The following is an 18760-nucleotide window of genomic DNA, read 5'->3' as shown; positions in this document are numbered from 1 at the left end:
TCACCACAAACATATTTACAAGCAGGAGAAAATTTGGCAAGGGTGTACACATGAAAACAGTATATATGTATGTGTGTGTGTGTTATTTTTATTTTTATTTTTTTTGTGTGTGTGTGTTATGTTTAATATTAAGGCTAACATTACCAAGAATTTACTATGTCCCAGGCACAATACCAAGTGTTTTGTATGTTACCCCAGTTGATCTGCAGAGCAACTCTTTGAGGTAGAAATTATTATATCACTATTTTATAGATGAAGCAGAGGAACAGAGAGGTTAAGTAACTTGTCCTGGGTTATACAGCTACTAAGCAGCAGAACTATAATTAAAATTCAGGTCTGCCTGATTTGAGAGCCCCAGTTCTCACTCATTTCTCTCTGCTTGTCTCTGGGAACCTTTAGAAGGATGCACTTGCTTTGGGGTCAATGGCTAAGGTCATGCTAGCTCCAAAGCTGCCCCTGCCCCAGAGGGGCTGACTTTTTCCTCCTTGTTCTGATAGATGGGGATAGTGGACAGGAGCCAGAAAGGGTGAACCCAGAGGAGACATGCCCCAGCCTGAAGGGAGGCTGGAGGAGAGGGGAGAACACATACCTCGGAAGCAGAAGGCATGGTGCCGGGACAGCGGGTCTGGGAGGCCTGTCTGGTTGGGGTAGAGGTAGACAGTTCTCACGCCTGGCTTGTCTCCACCGCAGGAGGGCCTCGGGGTCACAATGGGGTAACGGAGGCTGCCATCTGATAGCCAGCCGGCATAGCACTTGTCCAGGCCTTGGCTCCAGGCAGCATAGAGCTGGCCCGTGGAGGCCAGGGTGGCGTTATGAGATTCGCAGAATGCCAGGGCTTCCTGGAAGGTGAACTGCTCCAGGCGTGTGATGAAGAACACCTCCCCTGGGGGCAGAAGCAGGTGGTAGGTGTGACCCTCTTGCCTACAGCCAAAGCAGCCTCTGCTCACCAGGGGCAGGGGGTGGGGTGCAGGACAACTGAATTGAGACCAGTTGGTCACTCTACGTGGAAGCAACCTTCCCTCCTTCCCTCTTCTCTAGATTGTCTGGTTGGCAGATTGTCGGCACCCTCCCTCTGACCCCCCCGCCCCCCCCGTGCTCCCCTATACCACAGCACTGAAGCACAGAGCATCTATATGCTGCGGGCCTGCAGTCCCCCATCCCCACCCCTGGGAGCTTATCGAGGGGAGAGTGGGTCCTGTAGCCACTCCTGTGGTTTGGATCCCCACATCCAGAATGGTTCCCAGGTGCCTGACTGATTTGGGGGAAGGAAGTTCACATTTACTGAATACCTGTTTGTACCAGAAACTTCTCATATGTATCTCATTTAATGTTCACAAGAGTCTCTGATATGCACACAATCAGCTCATATTTTATAGATGAGGATACTAAGGCCCAGAATGGTTAGGTAACTTGCTCCAGGTCCCAAAACAAGTGAGTGGGTATACTGAAATCTTTCCAGAACACCAGCATTTCCAAAATTTGGTTCACCAGGATAGTAATTTGGTGACTATAATTGAAATTAAAAGAAATGAGATGAAACAAAATAAAAGGCCTGTGGTTAAGGTTAAACAGCGTTAAAGAGGTTTTCTACTGCAGGACTTCTCAGAGCCTTTGATTTGTTCCTGGCCATCAGGACTCTCCATGAGGCAGATGGCGTATGTAGCATTTATTTGTAGTAAGTAAAGACTCATTTATCAGCAGAACTCATTGGTTTTTTAAGGAACCGATGCTTGCTTGCAGTGCTGGGGGAACCCACAGGAACCATGCAGGAGGAAGAAAAGGAGCTTGATCTGAGACAGGGCCTAGGCCGGCCTTTCTCAAACAGGAACAGAACTGGGTAGATGGTAATTCCCCCTCCTTTTTGTATCTCCCCCAAAATTCGAGAATGTGGCCCATACCCTCAAGCTTGTCCACATAGCAGTAGACATCGTAGGTTTCTGATGGTGGCCGCACACCATAGGTCCTGACCCCTGGGCTGCTGTCCTTGTCACCCACACACGGGGTCCGTGGGCTCACAATGGGGTATCTGCAATGGAGGACAGGAGGGACACATGAAGGCCTATTCCAGGGGTTGGGGGACACAGGGCCCAGGCAGAGGCTGGCAGGTCTCTCGGAGGCTCAAGCAAGGTGTATCTTCAGTTGTCTGGTGGGATTCACACCGGAAGGGAGGTTCTCATGCAATAAGCGACCTGTGTGGCTGGGGGAAGGGTCTGGAAGCCCCTAGGGGATTCTTGGCTTCAGAAGAGAGCTCTTTATATGAAAGGGCACTGGGTCAAGCTGGAGGGGATGAGGGCAGGGGCCTTTGAGATTTTCCCTCTCTGTCTCTTGGGGGTAAATGACCAAGGACTTAATGTCACCTGGAGCCCTTCCCTACTAGCTCAGAATATGCTTGGTTCTGGGGGGGGGCGGCGGGTAATTAGAGGAGTAGCCATGGAGTCATTAATTACTGCATAGTGTAGCCGGTGCCTGCTCTGCTGGGTGCGTGACGGGTTCTGGCTCCCCAAGCCCAACCTCTCATGGTTGGCTTTGGGCTGGCAGGGGTTGGGGGTGGGGTGGGGGGTGGCTCGTCCTTCACCTGACAGTCTGGTCCTGCAGCCAACCAGCATCACATTGTTCGTAGCCAGCTTCATAGGCAGCCTGGAGCTGCTCAGGAGAGGCGATGACAGCCCCAGTGCGTAGGCAGGCCTGCTGAGCCTCCTCAAAGGTCAGTGAGTAGCGGGCGGAGCCTGGGCGGTAGTGGAACACAACCCCTGGGTGGGGAGGAGAGGAAGAGAAGGAAAGACAAGGTAAGCTCAGGGCATGGACTGGATAGCACAATGCAGGTGCCCGTGGGGCATGGTTCTTTGGCTTTGAGGGCAGTGAGAGAGACCTGGGAATGACTTCAGGGAATGACTTCCCTTCATCCCCTCCTTCCTTTCCTACTTCCATTCCTATTCTCAACCAACCTGGTTCCCTCTGCTTATTCAAGCTGTTTCTGAAATCCATCTCCCTGAAAGAGCCTTTGAGGACTCTTCTGCCCTGGGTGTCCCCAACTCTCCTCTTTGGGCTCCTCACTTCTAGGCTGCTCATTTGTTCCTTTACTCCTTAAAACAAATGCATTTTTTCTCATGATAAAAAGAATGTGCATTCATTACAGAACATTAGGAAAATACAGAAAATGCTAAGGAATACATCAAACAATGACTGGAATTTCTTCCACCTGGCCCAGGGCCCCTGGGGTGGGGGTGGGGGGTTGCCCTGAGAGTGTCTGCCAGAGTTTTTATGGGTGTGCCCTGGACACATTCTGGGATGTGGCCTTGTAGCATTTACCAAGTTCTCAAAGGGTTAGAGCCCTTCCTTGAGCTGCCCACTTACTCTGCCTCTCTTGTATTTGGCTACATACACATTTGTTTCTATTTCTGACACTTCCCTGGGTGATTGGCCAGGTTATGTCACAGCTTCATATCCCTGGTCTGATACTGTCCCAAATCCCTTATCCTGTCCTGTAGCAGATGCTCATCTGTCCATTGGCACCTTCCCACATGGTGCCAGTGGCACTCTTTCCAGTCCTGGGCTAACCCTGGGACCCAGCCATCACAGGTGTTACCCCAAAACTTCCCCAACACATTGTATTTGGCAATTCAGGCTGAAATTCCACTTGGTGGCATCATGGATGTGATGGTGGATGGCAGTGTCCACTTGCTCTTCCCCCAGAAGAGGGCACCACCAAGGCCCTTATGAGAGCCACCCCAGAATGTCCTTCCTTTTCTTGGATTGGAGTCTGAGGAACAGCTGGGCTCTCTGGGACATGACATCCTGAGCCCCAGACCTTGAGTAAATCCCTGGAACACCCCTATCCTAGAACAGGGCCTGGCAAGCATTTTCTGGAAAGAGCCAGCCAGGACAGATTTTAGCCTTGGTGGGCTCAATGGTTTCTGTCACAGCTATTCAACTCTGCCGTGACAGCCCTAAATGAGCCACAGACAGCGCATTGACAAGCCAGTGTGGCTTTGTTCCAATCAAACTTTATTTGTGGACACTGACTCTTGAATTTTACGTAATTTTCATTATATGTCACAAAATATTATTCTTACTTTGACTTCGTCTGCTAACTATTCATTTATTTTTTTAAAGATTCTATTTATTTATTCATGAGAGACACAGAGAGAGAGAGGCAGAGGCATAGGCAGAGGGAGAAGCAGGCTCCCTGCAGGGAGCCCGATGTGGGACTCAATCCCAGGACTCTGGGATAATGCCCAGAAGCCCCTATTTGCCAATTATTTAAAATTGCTGAGTGAAATAAGTCAATCAGAGAAGGACAAACATTATATGGTCTCATTCATTTGGGGAATATAAAAAATAGTGAAAGGGAATAAAGGGGAAAGGAGAAAAAATGAGTGGGGAATATCAGAAAGGGAGACGGAACATGAGGGACTCCTAACTCTGGGAAACGAACTAGGGGTGGTGGAAGGGGAGGTGGGCGGGGGATGGGGGTGACTGGGTGACGGGCACTGAGGTGGGCACTTGATGGGATGAGCACTGGGTGTTATTCTATATGTTGGCAAATTGAACAACAATAAAAAATAAATTTATTTTAAAAAATAAAATAAAATTGTAAAATTGGGCAGCCCTGGTGGCTTAGCAGTTTAGCGCCACCTTCAGCCCAGGGTGTGATCCTGGAGACCGGGGATCCAGTCCCACGTCGGACTCTCTGCATGGAGCCTGCTTCTCCCTCTGCCTGTCTCTCTCTCTCTCCATTTCTCTAATAAATAAATAAAATCTTAAAAAAAAAAACCCTGTAAAACTACCCTTAGTTCTTGGGCCATATAAAAACAGGTGGCAATGGGGCACTTGGGTGGCTCAGTGGTTGAGCATCTGCCTTTGGCTCAGTTTGTGATCCAGGGGTCCTGGAATTGAGTTCTGCATCGAGCTCCCTGCAGGGAGTCTGCTTCTGCCTCTGTCTATGTCTCTGCCTCTCTCTCTCTCTGTGTCTCTTATGAATAAATAAATAAATAAATAAAATTAAAAGAAAACAAAACAAGTGGCAAGCCGATATGGCTGTCAGAGCTTGGTTTGCTGACCCCTGTCCTGGAAGGTTAGCTCAGTAAGAAGCCCCAGGGTCACCTCACATAGCAGTTCTCAAGTGGCCTCTGTCCTGTGGCAGTGACTGATGTGATGGGGGATGGGGCCTGGACCAAAGAGCCCCAGTTCTTTCCTCCACTTCACCTAGACCCATGTGGCATCTTTACTGGTTTGATTCTACTCTGGTTTCCACCTAGGACTTCGTTTGAAGAAAATGCTTTGTGGCAAAGGAGCATGGAGATCACTGTCTGGCCCACCCCCTTGTTTTACAAGCAAGGAGAACTGAGTATGAGAGAAGAAATATTTGGCCCAGGTCTCAGGCTAAGTTAAAGGTATGGATCCTTACTTCTTTCTATGTGGCCCCCAACCCCCATGCAGTCCCCCGAGGGGCGGGCACTTACCCCCCGGCAATCGTGGCTGCCCGGGCACCTCGGTCGCGCCTGGGACTGCAGTCACCTGCACGACATGGTCCTCACTGGTGAAGGCGGTAAAGGCTGGGCCAGGTGTGGACTCCTCGGGAACACCCCAGGGCCTGGTGGCCTCTCCAGTCCTGTTCTCGGCCTCAGGGAAAGCAGTGACCCCTACATCGGTGGCGAAAGTGAAGGGCTTCTCGGGCTCCGGGACAAATGTGAAAGGCTCCTCAGGCTCCGGGGCAGTGGGGGAGAGGTCAAAGATGGGTTTCACAGTGAGGATCACGTTGCCTCGGGCTTCACCCTCAGTAATGTTTCGGGGCAGGGGCAGCTCCACATCAGGCCAGGTCACTGTCTGGATGGTGATGTCCTCCTCACCACCCACCCCAAAGAAGTTTTCTGGGATGTCCACAAAGTCTTCACCTGGGGTAGGGGAAAAGATAACTTTAGTGGCTCAACCTGGGGCTGGCTTGAGGCAGATGGGCATCAGATCCACCTCCTTCCCTGCCGGGGATGGAAAGCACCTACTGTGTGCCTGGCCGGGCCCATTGCAGGTGGCCTCAACTATGCCGTAGAGTACTCATTCTAGAAGGCCTCAGTTCCCATGTTGCAAAATAGTGCAAAGTCATCATAGCATGACATATTGACCAAGCGGCTCACAGCTTATATAACCAACCAGTCTGGCTCCAACATCCCCTCTTGATCAACGCCCACCGCCTCCCTACCTATCTTCTGGGTTCTGAAGTTGTAACTAGCCAGCAGGACAGTGTAAATCAGTTACAAAGTAGAATTGAAAAATCCTGCGAAAGATGTGGGAGCCCATGACATGGATGAAAGTGACATAAGGTCATTGCCTGCCTCGGTCATGAGTGAATGAGGGTCTGGCAGGCACATTTTAATAATTTTAAGTCAATAATTTAAGAAAGAGGAAACCCATAAGCGTGCTACCACTTCAAAAAGCCTGGTTAGGATATTGAAAGGTTAAGAGAGGCTTTGAGGAAAATCCTCATTACTTTTGCAAAAGCACCCCTCTTCATGTAAAGTCACGCTGTGAGAGCCAAACATGAAGTCAGCTAGGCCACTGGGCTGTCACCAATTTTGTCACAAATGTGATGCAGCTCCCTATGACCCACATTTTCCTCTAAAAATCAGCATGTAATTGTAATTATAACCTGAACTGTGTAAAATAGAAGATAAAAATCTTATTTTTAAAAGTTGTAATCTAAATTTTCAAAATAAGTTGCTGGTCAAAACTGCTCCCCCCCCCCCACTCTCCCCACCACACTGACTCTTTTCAATAACAACATGGCCCTTCTTTTAAGCACACTGGATTCAAGAGGATGGGTAACAGTGCCCACCTGGGTGGGGCATGGTTTCGCATCAGGGCCCTGCCACCTGCCCCTCAGATGGAGGGGGACATGGAGGCTTTCCCCGGTTGCACAGTCGCATGTGGCAGAGCTGTGATTCAAACCTGAGCAAACACAGACTCTAAAGCTCATGCTTTTAACCCTATTCTGAGCAGACGAGATGGGCTGGATCCTGCCTCTACAGTGCTGCTACCTTAGCTCTTCTAGGAGCTAGTGAGAACAAGGGCTGCTGAGACATGGGGTTCAGCTACCCTGAGGCCCCTTGAGGGGGTAGAAACCAACCCCCATTCTAAGCTCCCCTCCTCTGGGCCCCAATTTCCATGGTGCTACGCCTGCCCCCTGGCTCCTGCCCCCACCTGTGTAGCAGATGGCGTCATAGCGGGATGAGGGGTCCGGGTAGCCTGTCTGGTTGGCGTGCAGGTAGACGGTCCGCACGCCTAGGAGGTTGCCTCCGCAGTTGGGCCGGGCCTTGGAGATGGGGTAGCGCACACTGCGGTCAGCCAGCCAGCCGGCACTGCACATGTCCATGCCGCCCTGCCAGGCCAGGTAGAGCTGGCCCGTGGTGGCCAGCCGAGCGCCCAGCCGCCGGCACTCGTTGGCTGCCTCTTGGAAGGTGAACTTCTCCGGAGATGTCGCATAGAAGACCTCACCTGCGAAGGACATGGCCACAGGGTGAGGACCTCCATCCCCACTCCTGCTGTGCATCCCCAGCGAATCCACAGGGTTCCTAGGTTCCATACTCCTCCAAAGCATCCTGGGTCATGCCCTGCTGTGAAACATGCCCTCTCCCAGGGCATCTTTCCATCTTTCCTATGTGTTAAGCATTGCCCACACAAGCAATCCTTTAAAAAGATTCAAATTGTGATGGGAAGAGCAGGCATTAGACCTCAACGTTCAGAGCAGTGGTTCCCAAAACAGGGTCTCTAGGCCCCGAAGTGTCCATAAGGGCATAGTGGGGGCTTGCGAACTCTTTGTACTATTTCCAAAACCTAAGAAGGGTGTATGGGGGGTAGGGGTGGGTGGTGGGCATCTGTTCCTGGGGAAGGCACTGGCTGTCCTTGCTTAGTGGCAACTCTGATTGGTCATGTCTTTGGTTAGTCAAGAGTGGGAACACAAATACTTGCTGCTTAAAAGGCTCTGGGCCTAGGGGTGAGAATCAGGAAAGGGAGCCTGGGGGTGAGAAAGCAGGGGGAATGTACCTGCCTCAGAATGAGCCAGGTTGTCAGGTCTTATCCCCAGCCAGGGGGCGGGGGGGGGGGGGGGGGCGGCGGAGCTGTGAACTTAGGTGGGGGTGGGGGTGGGGGCTGAGGCAGCAGAGCCTGGAATGTCAAAAGAGGTGATGGGTGCCAATGGGAGAAGGGGCGTCACCCACATGCCTGGGTAACTGGAGAAGCTCTGCTTGGACCAAAATTACCACCCTTTACAAAGGAGAGAAAGACTCGTTTCCTTCTTGCTACTGCCGGGGCTCTCCAGAAGAGCCCATTGGGCCAGACTGGATGGTGCTGGGGGCTGGAAGGAGGGAAGCCAGAGAGGGTGCTAGGGCAGCCAGCTCTCCTGGAAACTACATTTCTTTTCTTTTCTTTTAAAAGATTTTATTATTTATCTGACAGAGAGAGAGAGAGAGAGCAAGAGAGCACAAGCAGGGGAGCAGCAGGCAGAAGGAAAGGGAGAAGCAGGCTCCCCGCTGAGCAGGGAGCTCTTTGTGGTGTCCAATACCAGGACCTTGGGATCATGACCTCAGCCAAAGGCAGACACTTAACCAACTGAGCCACCCAGGTGCCCTGGAACTCCATTTCTGATGGGCCCACCCTGGAGTGGCCTGGAATGTCCTCTGTGAGGGTGACAAGACTGGGCTGGGCTTTACTGGTACAGTGAACCTCGGGAGAGTGATGGGCTGGTCAGAGCAGCTGGGGATCCTGGCTGGGAGGGGCAGTCCCAGTCCAGAAACAGAGATAGTCTTGGGCCAAGCAGTCATGCCAGACAGTTGGCAGGTGCCCATGGCTACTGAGGCCCTTCCCAAAGTGGAGAATGAGGGATCTGTGGGCCCCTTCCTTCTCCCACCCTCCCTCCCCCATCCTCTCTGGGCATGGCAGAGAGGGTAGGTCTGGGGTGTGCTACCCTGAGTTAGTGCTCTGCCCCGGAGAAGGCCCATGTGATCCCTGGTATCTGTTGGGGGAAGGGGACAGGCAAGGGTCCTGGGAATGGTGGCGGGGGGCAGGACCTCACCCTCCATCTCCTCAGCGAAGCAGTACACATCATAAGTCTCATTGGTGTCTCGGATGCCATAGGTCCTCACGCCTGGGAACTCATCCTTGTCTCCATAGCAGCCTTCCCTCGGGGTGTGGATGGGGTACCTGTCAGGAACCCAGAGTGGGCGTCAGGGGACAGAAGAGAACAGAAGGGGCCTGTGGTCTGTGCCCTTGTATCCTCCTCCCATGTGGGAGGAAACAGTGACTCATGGACACATTTGCCAGTATCTGCCCTGGATACACACACAATTTATTTTTACACCTTTTCCTGCACTTCATTGAGATAAATGTTACCACAGTTATAGGTGATTTACAGGCAGCTCCCTTTACCGACTACTTATCAATACCGAACATGTTCTATCCCGGGCCTGCAAACCTTTTCTGCAGAAAAGCCAGATAGTAAATATTTTAGGTCTTGCAGCTCCTAGGGTCTCATCTTGACCCCTCAACTTTGCCACTGTAGTGTGAAGCAGCCACAGAGTTCCCACACAACTTTACATAAGGAAACAAGGGTGGGTTGGATTTGGCCCGTGGGCCGTCATTTGCTCACTATCATTTGAATCTCATGTCAACCTAATGAGGCAAGTGCTATAAACACTCCATTTTAACCTGGAAGAAACAGGGGTGGGGTGGGGGTGGGACCAGAGACTTAAGCAATTTGTCCAAGGTCACACAACTCTTTCTGTGTGGGTTTGATGTGGGTCTTGCATTCCTCTAGGCTGCTGTCTCATTTTGTTTTCCTCTTGGTAGCTTTTGTGTTCTAAGATCTCAAAGATCTATCCCAGGATTGTAAAGATATTTTCCTTTGTTTTCTTCCAGAGGTTTTGCACTTCTGGCTTTTCCATTCAGAGTTCTCTCCACCCTGAAGCAATGTCTCATCTTGCCTTAACAGGTTCTCTCTCTGCCCTTGAGGGCAGAGCGCTATCTGTCCTTTTGGGTTACCCATCCCTCAGCAGCTGCACTCAGGGAAAAAGATGCCAAAAAGCTAAATTTATGTATGTCTTGCCTTGCCTATTAAAAAACAAAACAACAAAAAACCCCGCAGTTTACATAAAAATACACAAAGCACCAAACTTTCAGGAAACAGTGAAGAAACCATGGCAAAGGAGAACATGGTCAGGAAGAGTAATGATGTGTAATTTGCACAGAGAACAGCTCACAGAGGGCAAAGTTGCTAGGAGCTCTCACTCTGCCGCAGGGCAGAGTAACAAGGATTTGGACAGGTCATGGGGCGCCATGTCATTTCTATAAGCAGAGACACCAGACACTCCAGAACGTGTCCTAGCCCCAGGGGAGCTCCCGCCTGAGCATGTCTGAGATGGTCTGAGACAAGGGGCACATTTGCTTTATTGCTCAGGCTGCATCTTCAAATGAATACCATAAGCCCCCTTAAAAACAAAAAAAAAGTAAGGCACATAAAGGCCTTCTGTGTAAGTTCTGTATTATTTTAAAATTCCTATCAGCTAATAAAATTATTCTCACTGTAGCACTAGAGCTATCTAGAAAAGCACATGATCAATTTTTTGCTTGCAGAATTCCCGAAACATGAAACATTATTATATCTTTCTTCATAGCACAACCGAACAATTCCAAATTGAATGTCTGTTTCTGAGCAATGATATGAGGATTGTTAGAGTTGGCTCAGGCATTACTCCAGCCCCAACCCACGCTGGCATCAACTCCATGCTGGCTGGGGTTATAGCCCAGCGCCCACCCAGGGGCTCACCTGACAGTCTGGTCGGCCAGCCAGCCGGCGTCACACTGGTGAAAGCCGTCCTCATAGGCGGCCTGCAGCTGTTCGGGTGTAGCAATGATGGCACTGTTCTGCAGGCAGGCACGCTGTGCCCTGTCAAAGTCCAGCGTGTAGCGCGTGGAGATGGCTCTGTAATGGAACACAATGCCTGCAAGACACGTGTGGGTGGGAGAGCAGGTCAGGCACAGCCTCCTGTCATCAGTCCTTGAATAATTATGGCTATGGTCAAAGGGGCCTTAGGGACATCGGTCTGGGCTCTATCTGATACACAGATCTCCCCATAATTGCATGTGTTCCTTCTGCCTTCACTGAAACACCTCCAGTGACAGGGACCTCACTACCTCATAGAGTATCTTTTTTCAACATCTATGATAATCCTGATAATCATAAAGTTCTTTGAATTGAACTAAAATCTGCCTCCTTTTAATTTTTTCTTGGCACTTCCGGGCCCCATGTTTTTTTTTGGGGGAAAGAGACACTTAGAGCCCCATGTATCCTCAGCCTGGGGCATCCTAATGGGAAACCCATCCTTAAGCCACCCATGGACACAACCACTCTCCTTGCACCTTTGAGAGAAATGAACCAGGGAGGCTTCATCCCTTTGGCTTCTGGAACTGAGAATGGGGCTGGGATGGGAGGTGAGGGAGGTAAAGACATTTATCTGGACGAAGAGTCAGGAGACTGCTCTGGCTCACTTACAGGAAAACTTCAGACAGATCACTTAACCTCAGTTTGCTTGTCTGTAAAGTGGGGATGATCGCAAGACCTACCAAATCATGGGATTGCTGCAAAGCACAAACACAAACTTTCATTTACATGTGACTGTGGCCAGGATGTGTTTAATTCCCTCAAAGTCCAGAGAGAATGGAAACACCAGCTCCAAGTTACAGAAACACAACTGAAGCTAAGTGACTTGACTCAGATGTGTGCAAGCTGGAGGGGGAGGAACTGGGCTTTGAAAACCAGCCTGCCTCAGCCCACTCTCGTGAGGCTACCATTCTGGTTCTTTTCCCAGGTAAAGCAGTGTCCCTGTGGGACGTTCTCACCTTTCACCACGACCTCCAGGGTAGCCTCACTGTCCTCAATGCCGTGCATGACCTCACAGCGATAGATCCCAGAGTCGTTGGAGCGCAGGTTCTGGATTTCCAAGGTGGCATCGCTGGGGATGGCCGGGTAGTTGGGTAGTGAGACTTTGTCTTGGTAAGCACTGTTGATCCTCACCTGCCCTTCAGTGGCTACCAGCAGCACCACCTCCTTCTCCTTGGTAATGCGGCTCCACTTGATTCTTGGGGCGAGGGGGGCGGTGGAGGGGGCGGTGGTCACAGGGTGCATGGGGTCGATGAAGTAGCAGGGGATGGTGAGGGAGCTCCCCAGGAGGACCCGCAATGGGGACGGTTCGGGGATGCTGACACTCAGTGAGTTGTCTGGGTCTGTGGGGCAGGGACAGAACTGTTAGTGCCTGGAGAAGACCACCCAGCCTCGCTGTCAGTCCTTCTGGAAATGACCAGATCCCATGACCCTGTTTGTATTATGGCAGAGGGTTGTAGGGGGATACTCCTGTGCTATCCAGAATTCCCAGGAAGCTTTGCCACACCTTTTCCAGAGCAACATTTCTCAAGATCTCTGGTCTCTGTACCCCAAGACTGGAACTATGGAACCAGAAAGGAATTGCAGAGGAGGTCGAGGACAACTTTAGAGCTAAGCCCCTCCACCCTGCCCCACTCTCTGTTTCTCAAACTCAGGTACCCCAGGAGATACCAAACCATAAGAGAAACAGGACCCATCTTCCTGAAGTGACGGCTTGACTCAAAGATTTTGGGAAAAAAATCATTTTACGGCAGGAAAAATTGTTATGAGGAAGAATAAACATATCCATACAATGTTTAAAGCTCAGATGCAAAACTACACAGACGTGTCCCACTTGAGGTCTGCTTTGGACTCCATCCTGGCTTTGCTGAAGGACAAGGCATTCTCTTCTGCTGTTGGGGAATTGAGGGCGGGGGAGCTGGTTGGAGAAGCATCAGAGAAGAGCAGATATTTATGTAAAAGGTCCCCAAAAAGTTAGACAAGGGTGGGGGTTGGGTGTGGTGTATGATTAGCTTCACAAAAAATCATGGATAGTATTGGTAGGGAAGATACAATGTCTTTACCAAATCCAGTTAGAAGGAAAAGATCTTCCTGGAATGGGAAAGAGACAGCTTTTGCAAAAATAGTTCCTTTCATGGTAAGTCACACACTTATGGGGACTCTTGTTCCAGGAGGGCTTACAGGTTGAAAATAAAAATGTTTCACATATTTGTGGGTGGTAGATACCATGACAGGGCAAGGAACAGGGAGCCAAGAATGTTTGGGGGTCCAGCCCTAATCTTTTGATCACTACCAGGTCCTTCCACAAAAATCTCCCTCTGGATGCTCAGCCCTAGCCCCACAATACAGCATGGTTTTAGAGCTGGCAGTTCTCCGGTTCTCTGGGGAGAGCTAAAAGTGACTGTAGTGCCTAACCCTGAAGTTTTTAAAGCTCTCCACCAACCCTATGAACTGGGTTGCCTGTGTGGGCAAACCACCCAGGTTACAGCCAGGGGCTGGATATTTGTGGGTCCCAGAGCAAGGGTACAGATGGAGACCCATATATCCTATGTATAAATATTTAAAAGTTATAAATCAAGTCCACAAAATGTTAAATAAAATATGTTCTATCTTCCTATTCAACAATGATACCTTTCAAAATGAAAAGCCAGATTCAAATTTAGAAGTCTTGGATTCCTTAGAGTTTTGCATTGGGCTATGGTGGTCAAGCAGGAGGCTGTCTTTCTCTCTGCCAGTTTTCTGGACTGGGAGGGGTCTGGGCTTATCCCAGGCCTCACACCTCAGCTCTGTCCACACCACATACAAACAGCCACCCCTGGACTTTTCTCTGAGGCCTGAGATGGCTCTCATCAAGGGCATGGTCCCCTGCTCTAGGAGGATGGGCCCAGAGGAGAGACCTATGTGGCCTTGAAAGTGGCTTGGGTCCACTTGGGCAGGGAATTTTGGGCATCCTGGCTATCCGGTGGGGTCTAAAGGGTGAGCATAGATCTGTGTGGACATGTCTCATTGGGCCTAGAGACTCCTCATCGTTTAAAGAGTACTGGAGCAGGAGGAAGGCCAGAGGGAAGTCTCTAAAAGTGAAGAGCAGGGGCCTCTCTTGCCTCACTCTAAGGGAGATACAGCTCACCTTGGGGCAAACCCATCCTGCAGTCACTGGATAGTTTGTTCATTTGGTTTAGGGCTTGATATTCAGAAACCTACTTTATGCCTACCATATGCAAGACACCATGCAGGGTCTTCCCAAGGATGGCTTGCCAAGAAAAACAAAGCCCTGTGTGATTTGTTGGGGCCTTCTTTTCATTTCTCAAGGAATTTCCTCATCTTTGGTGTTCCAGCTGATCCTCTCTTGGCAGCTTTTCCTCTTTGGGCTTGTCTATAATCCTGCCCCAGCCCCAAGCTTGGTGTGTGGCAGTTTTGGGTAAGATGCACAGAGGGAGGATTGGGAAGATGGGCACCTGCCAGGAGCTCTCCCCCTCAGCTGTCCATCCTAGAGGCCCGTCGGGAGCAGTATTACCTGAACAAGGGCTCCCGGACACGTGTGTGTGTGTGTGTGTGTGTGTGTGTGTGTGTGTTCACATGCACAGGCACTCTCTTCTTGTGGTCAGATCTGCCTTGGATAGAGAAGGGGCAGGCAGGGCCACAAAAAGGCCAGGAGAGGGGAGATTATAACCTCAGAAGTAGCAGCACTAAGTTCAGGCAGGACCCATTTACCCAGAATCCAGTTTTCTGTGTCCGCTGGCTACATGAGACATGCATGGGAGTGTCCTTACCTGAAGCTTCTAGTGAGCTGGCTGCTGTGATGACCCTCAGAGTCACAAACACCAAAAGTAAAGTGGTCATAGTTCACCTGGAAGAAGGGAGGCAGAGGTGTTAGTTGGAGGTTCAGATACAGTGAGGCTGAGGGTCACATGACATGTGACATAAGGTGATCAATTCTATGTGCAAGTTGCTAAAATTGCATCAAGATAAAGAGGCTGCATGTAGTTCTGGGGTTGTCTTCTCCAAGAATCCTCTCTTCACAAAGCTTTCACAGATTTCTTAGTTTAATTAACCGTGTTAGGCCAGAAACCTCCTCCTGTCTCTTTTAGGGTGCTTCCCATCTTCTAACCCAAAAAGGCTCATTCTGAAGGATCCATCCTGTGATGGTTGGTTTTGTGTTGACTTGACTGGGCCCTGGGGTGCTCAGATATTTGTTCAAACACTATTCTGGGTGCGTCTGTGAGAGTGTTTTTGGATGAGGTGAATATTTAAGTTGGTAGACTAGAGCAGATTGCCCTGATGATGTGGGTGGGCCTCATCCTATCAGTTGAAGGCATAAATAAAACAAAAAGACTAAACCTCCCCTGAGAGAGAAAATTCCTCCTGCCTGATGACCTTAAAACTGCCTTCTGATTTGAACTGAAACATTGGCTCTTCCTAGGTCTTGAGTCTTCAGACTCAGGTTGGAACTACACTGCTCCTTGGAGAGGAGGGAGGCAGAGGGATTGAAGACTAGGAACTAAAGACAAGCATGGGGCTTTGGGAGTGATGCTCCTGGGGGTTTCCAGCTGTGTCAGAGTCTGACGGCCCAGCAGGTGTCGCTGTTGGCTTAGTCACCAACAGCTGGGGGGCTCCAGTCCCAGGAATGCTCAGTGGAGTGGTGGGCGGGGCCTGGGACTTCGGGGAACTCTTTTGGGTGACCTGGCCTGTTGTTTTGAGTGACCTTTCTTTCCATCGCTGCCATTCATGCCACATACATTGGTCACCTGAGAGAAGTAGGGCTGGCTGTGTGGGCCCTGCTGGGGGGACAGAGACGAATGCATGAGGCATGTTTCCCTCACATCATAGGAAGTCTGAAAAATACCAAAGACCTAACAAGCAGTCACTTTGCTTCTCCTTAAGTCTTCTTCGATGCTGCCTGATGCTGCCTTCAAACAGCGATCTCTGGGGTTCCAGGGCCTGGCACGGAGGGGCCACTGAGTTGTGGCACTCTTGTTCAGACCCAGTGGGACCAGTCACAGGAAGGAGTCCTCCAGAGGCTAAAAGGGTGAGGCATTCCCTCCAGTCTGGGGAGGGGGCTAGACTGGTGGGCTCCTCTCTTCCCAGAGCCTCAGCGATACCATGTCCAGACACAGGGCCCGCCTGTTTCTTCCCTCGGAACACGTTCCACTGGGAAGTTTTGGGTATGTTTTTGGAGGTGTGTTTCTTCCCAAACTCTGTGAACAAGCCCCACATTGTCTGGGATGCAGTGCCTCTCTGTGGGGCTTGGGCCTGCTCTGTTTTTCTCCCTGGCCTCCACCAGGAATGGAAAGGGCAGGGGTTTAGGATAGGTAGGGGGGTACTGGGCAGAGAAGCTAATTTTATTTCTTCTTCTTTTTTTAAGACAAACTTTGGGATAGAAACATTGCAATAAATATGCTCTTGTGTTTGTATTTTCTCAGCTGTAAAGAAAATAGGGAGAAATCCCATTCTGTCCAGCTTCCAAGTGTCTCCAGGACTCACTGAGTCTTTCATGGGAGGGGATGGACCTTGCCAGCCTGTTGACAGGGAGGCCTTTCTCCATGGGAAGCATGGCGAGGTGGTGGCAAGGGGATGGTGGCAGAGGAAAGGGACAGGGGTGTCTGAAATGAAGTGAAAACAGGAGTTTAGGGGAGCAGGAATCGGGTGCTGGATGAAGACTGGGGTTGAGGGGTTCTGAGTGTGGTTGGGTTGGTCACCAAGGAAATGGCTTTCTCAGGAGAGAAGTACTAGGAGACCTGACCAGGGGAGAGTATGCTTAGTAGTGCTCTTGAACTAAGCAGGGTGTGTGTGTGAGTGTGTGTATGTGTATGCATATGTGTGCGTGGGCAAATGTGCGCGCCCCATAGTTGGAGATAGGGAAACCCTCTACCTCTTAATTAGCTAGACTCTGTCTCAGGGTTGCCGACCCGGCAGGGCTTTGGCCTCCTTTACTCCACCAAATTAAGAAACTGGATGGGCAGCTCACCCACTTGCCTTGAATTCCTCTTCCAGCAGCATACAGTGGAGACCCCTAGACCTGAGACCCCCACCCCTCAAACGGGAGACCCCTACTTCCTGTCCTGGCTCAGCCACCTACTACTTTAACAACCCCAGAACCCACCCCTATGGCTGTTTCAAGCCTGAGTGAGTGAGATCATGGGCCAGTCAGGTTCCCCTCTCCAGAGTGGGAACTGTGTTTCTGGTTTGGAAGCTGGCACAGGGTCTGGCACTCAGTAGGCATCCAGCCAGCCACTCCCCCTCACGTCCCTGGGGACAAGACTGGAGGAGCCTCTCAAGATGTGTGGACTGGAAGAGGGTCCTGTGGCTGGGGTTTTACAGCCATGACCTCCCTGCCAGAGATCCTGTCCACGTGGCTGAGACAGGGGTCTGTAGTCTCTAACTGAATAGGAGGTGCCCATTCCTTCACAAGGTGTCTCATACCGTGGCTAGATGGCTGGGATGGTGTTAGACATCCTTCAAGCTGGAGTTGGATGACCCAACTCATTATAATTTCCACCTCTGAGCTCCTCCTTCAAGAACCACACTAATGAGGTCCATTCCTCTTTTGAGGGACTCATGCCAGATCTTCAGGGGTCCCGCCTGCTCGACTGTCTGCTTTCTCCCACAGAGCTGTTCTGTTCCTTCAACTATTCCTCATGTACCTTCCAGATCTCACCTCCCTTCCTGGAGCCACAGAAGGCCAGAGCTTGAATAGACATTAGTGAATGTCAAGTTCAACTCCTTCATTTTACAGATTAAGAAACTAAAGCCCAAAGAGGTTAAGTGATTTGCTCAAGGCCACACAGTAAGTTGGAGATGAAGCCAGGACCAGAACTCAGTTCTAGAGCCCCAGTCATCATTGTCCCGTGTTTCCAGCTCAACACGTCTGTCTAATGCCTCTCCGTCTCCACAGCGCCCCCAGCAGAACGCCCAGCACAGAGAGAGGTCAATCAGGAAATACCTGCTGAGTGAATAAATGAACAAATGGAGGCTCAAGCACCCCAGGCCTCTGAGGAAGGAGAAGGGGTGCTAGAGGCTCACGTTTGTTGAGCGCCTATGAGGTGCACAACTCTTTGGGGTAGACCACTCCCATTCTGCATTCAATAAATCTGAGAGAGATACATACTACACTGTGATGTACATAGCCGGCATGCCAGTGACTTTGGGAAGGTCACAGCCCATGTGCAGCCCATGGGTGTAACAAGTAGGGCCTTCCCTTCCCAGGGCCCCAGGGAGAACCCGTAGGGTGCCAGAGCCAGCCTACACTGGCCGGTCAGAGATAACTTTAGATATCTCTTCCCAACTCCGTGTTCAGTGACGTCACATTGGTATCTTGAAATTGGTCACGATGGGACTATTTCCAGCACAGAAATGAGGAAAGACTACAAATGAGGGCTTTCATCTTTCTCTGCCTTTTTGGGAGTGGGCTTACCACCACACTACTGGAAGTAACAATACTTAATAAAGACTAAGGCTAGTTTGCCTCTCCTGACTGGGACTGCTTCTATAGCCATGTTAGCACTTACTTTTTCTGCTATGTAGGCTAGCTCTGCCTCACCACGTAGATTGTGACCTCTTTTAGGGCTGAAAGTCAAAGCCTAAGTTAAAAAAAAAAAATTCCCTCCATGTTAACTCATGCAGTGCCAGGAACAATAAAAAAAAAATGGAATTCAATACCTACTTATTGATGAACCAGGGGACACTGGAATTTGGTAGACTGGTTGACCAGTAGGATTTGTCAGTAACTGAGTGGCTCTGTATCCAAGACAATCCTGGGGGACAGATTTAAAATGACCAAAGCTACCCATTCCCCCAGCCATTAACTTCCAGAAAATCACTTATTTGCGGGCTAAT

The 18760-nt window shown here is 50.4% G+C and overlaps 1 protein-coding gene and 1 long non-coding RNA gene across 4 annotated transcripts in view; one reads left to right on the top strand and one right to left on the bottom strand.

The window, feature by feature from the left end:
* ACAN (aggrecan) overlaps positions 1-14767 on the bottom strand; it is a 37082-nt gene extending 22315 nt beyond the window's left edge. For all 3 annotated transcript variants that reach the window (XM_041752883.1, XM_041752884.1, XM_041752885.1), the window contains exons 1-9: positions 14698-14767; positions 11887-12270; positions 10814-10988; positions 9065-9192; positions 7195-7488; positions 5463-5894; positions 2576-2750; positions 1899-2026; positions 590-883 (exon numbers count right to left, since the gene is read on the bottom strand). In XM_041752883.1, coding sequence (XP_041608817.1) covers positions 590-883; positions 1899-2026; positions 2576-2750; positions 5463-5894; positions 7195-7488; positions 9065-9192; positions 10814-10988; positions 11887-12270; positions 14698-14767 — 2080 coding nt within the window. The remainder of the gene's footprint in view (positions 1-589; positions 884-1898; positions 2027-2575; positions 2751-5462; positions 5895-7194; positions 7489-9064; positions 9193-10813; positions 10989-11886; positions 12271-14697) is intronic.
* On the top strand, positions 2737-18210 carry LOC121489637. The gene is made up of 3 exons (XR_005987377.1): positions 2737-2786; positions 5259-5393; positions 17477-18210. It is a non-coding gene; the product is annotated as an uncharacterized LOC121489637 (long non-coding RNA).
* Positions 18211-18760: the final 550 nt, after the last annotated feature.

This window comes from Vulpes lagopus, chromosome 4 (genome assembly GCF_018345385.1).
Source record: "Vulpes lagopus strain Blue_001 chromosome 4, ASM1834538v1, whole genome shotgun sequence".
Classification (NCBI taxonomy): domain Eukaryota; kingdom Metazoa; phylum Chordata; class Mammalia; order Carnivora; family Canidae; genus Vulpes; species Vulpes lagopus.
The sequence above is the reverse complement of the archived record's forward strand: the minus strand, read 5'-3'. Positions and strand labels throughout refer to the sequence as shown.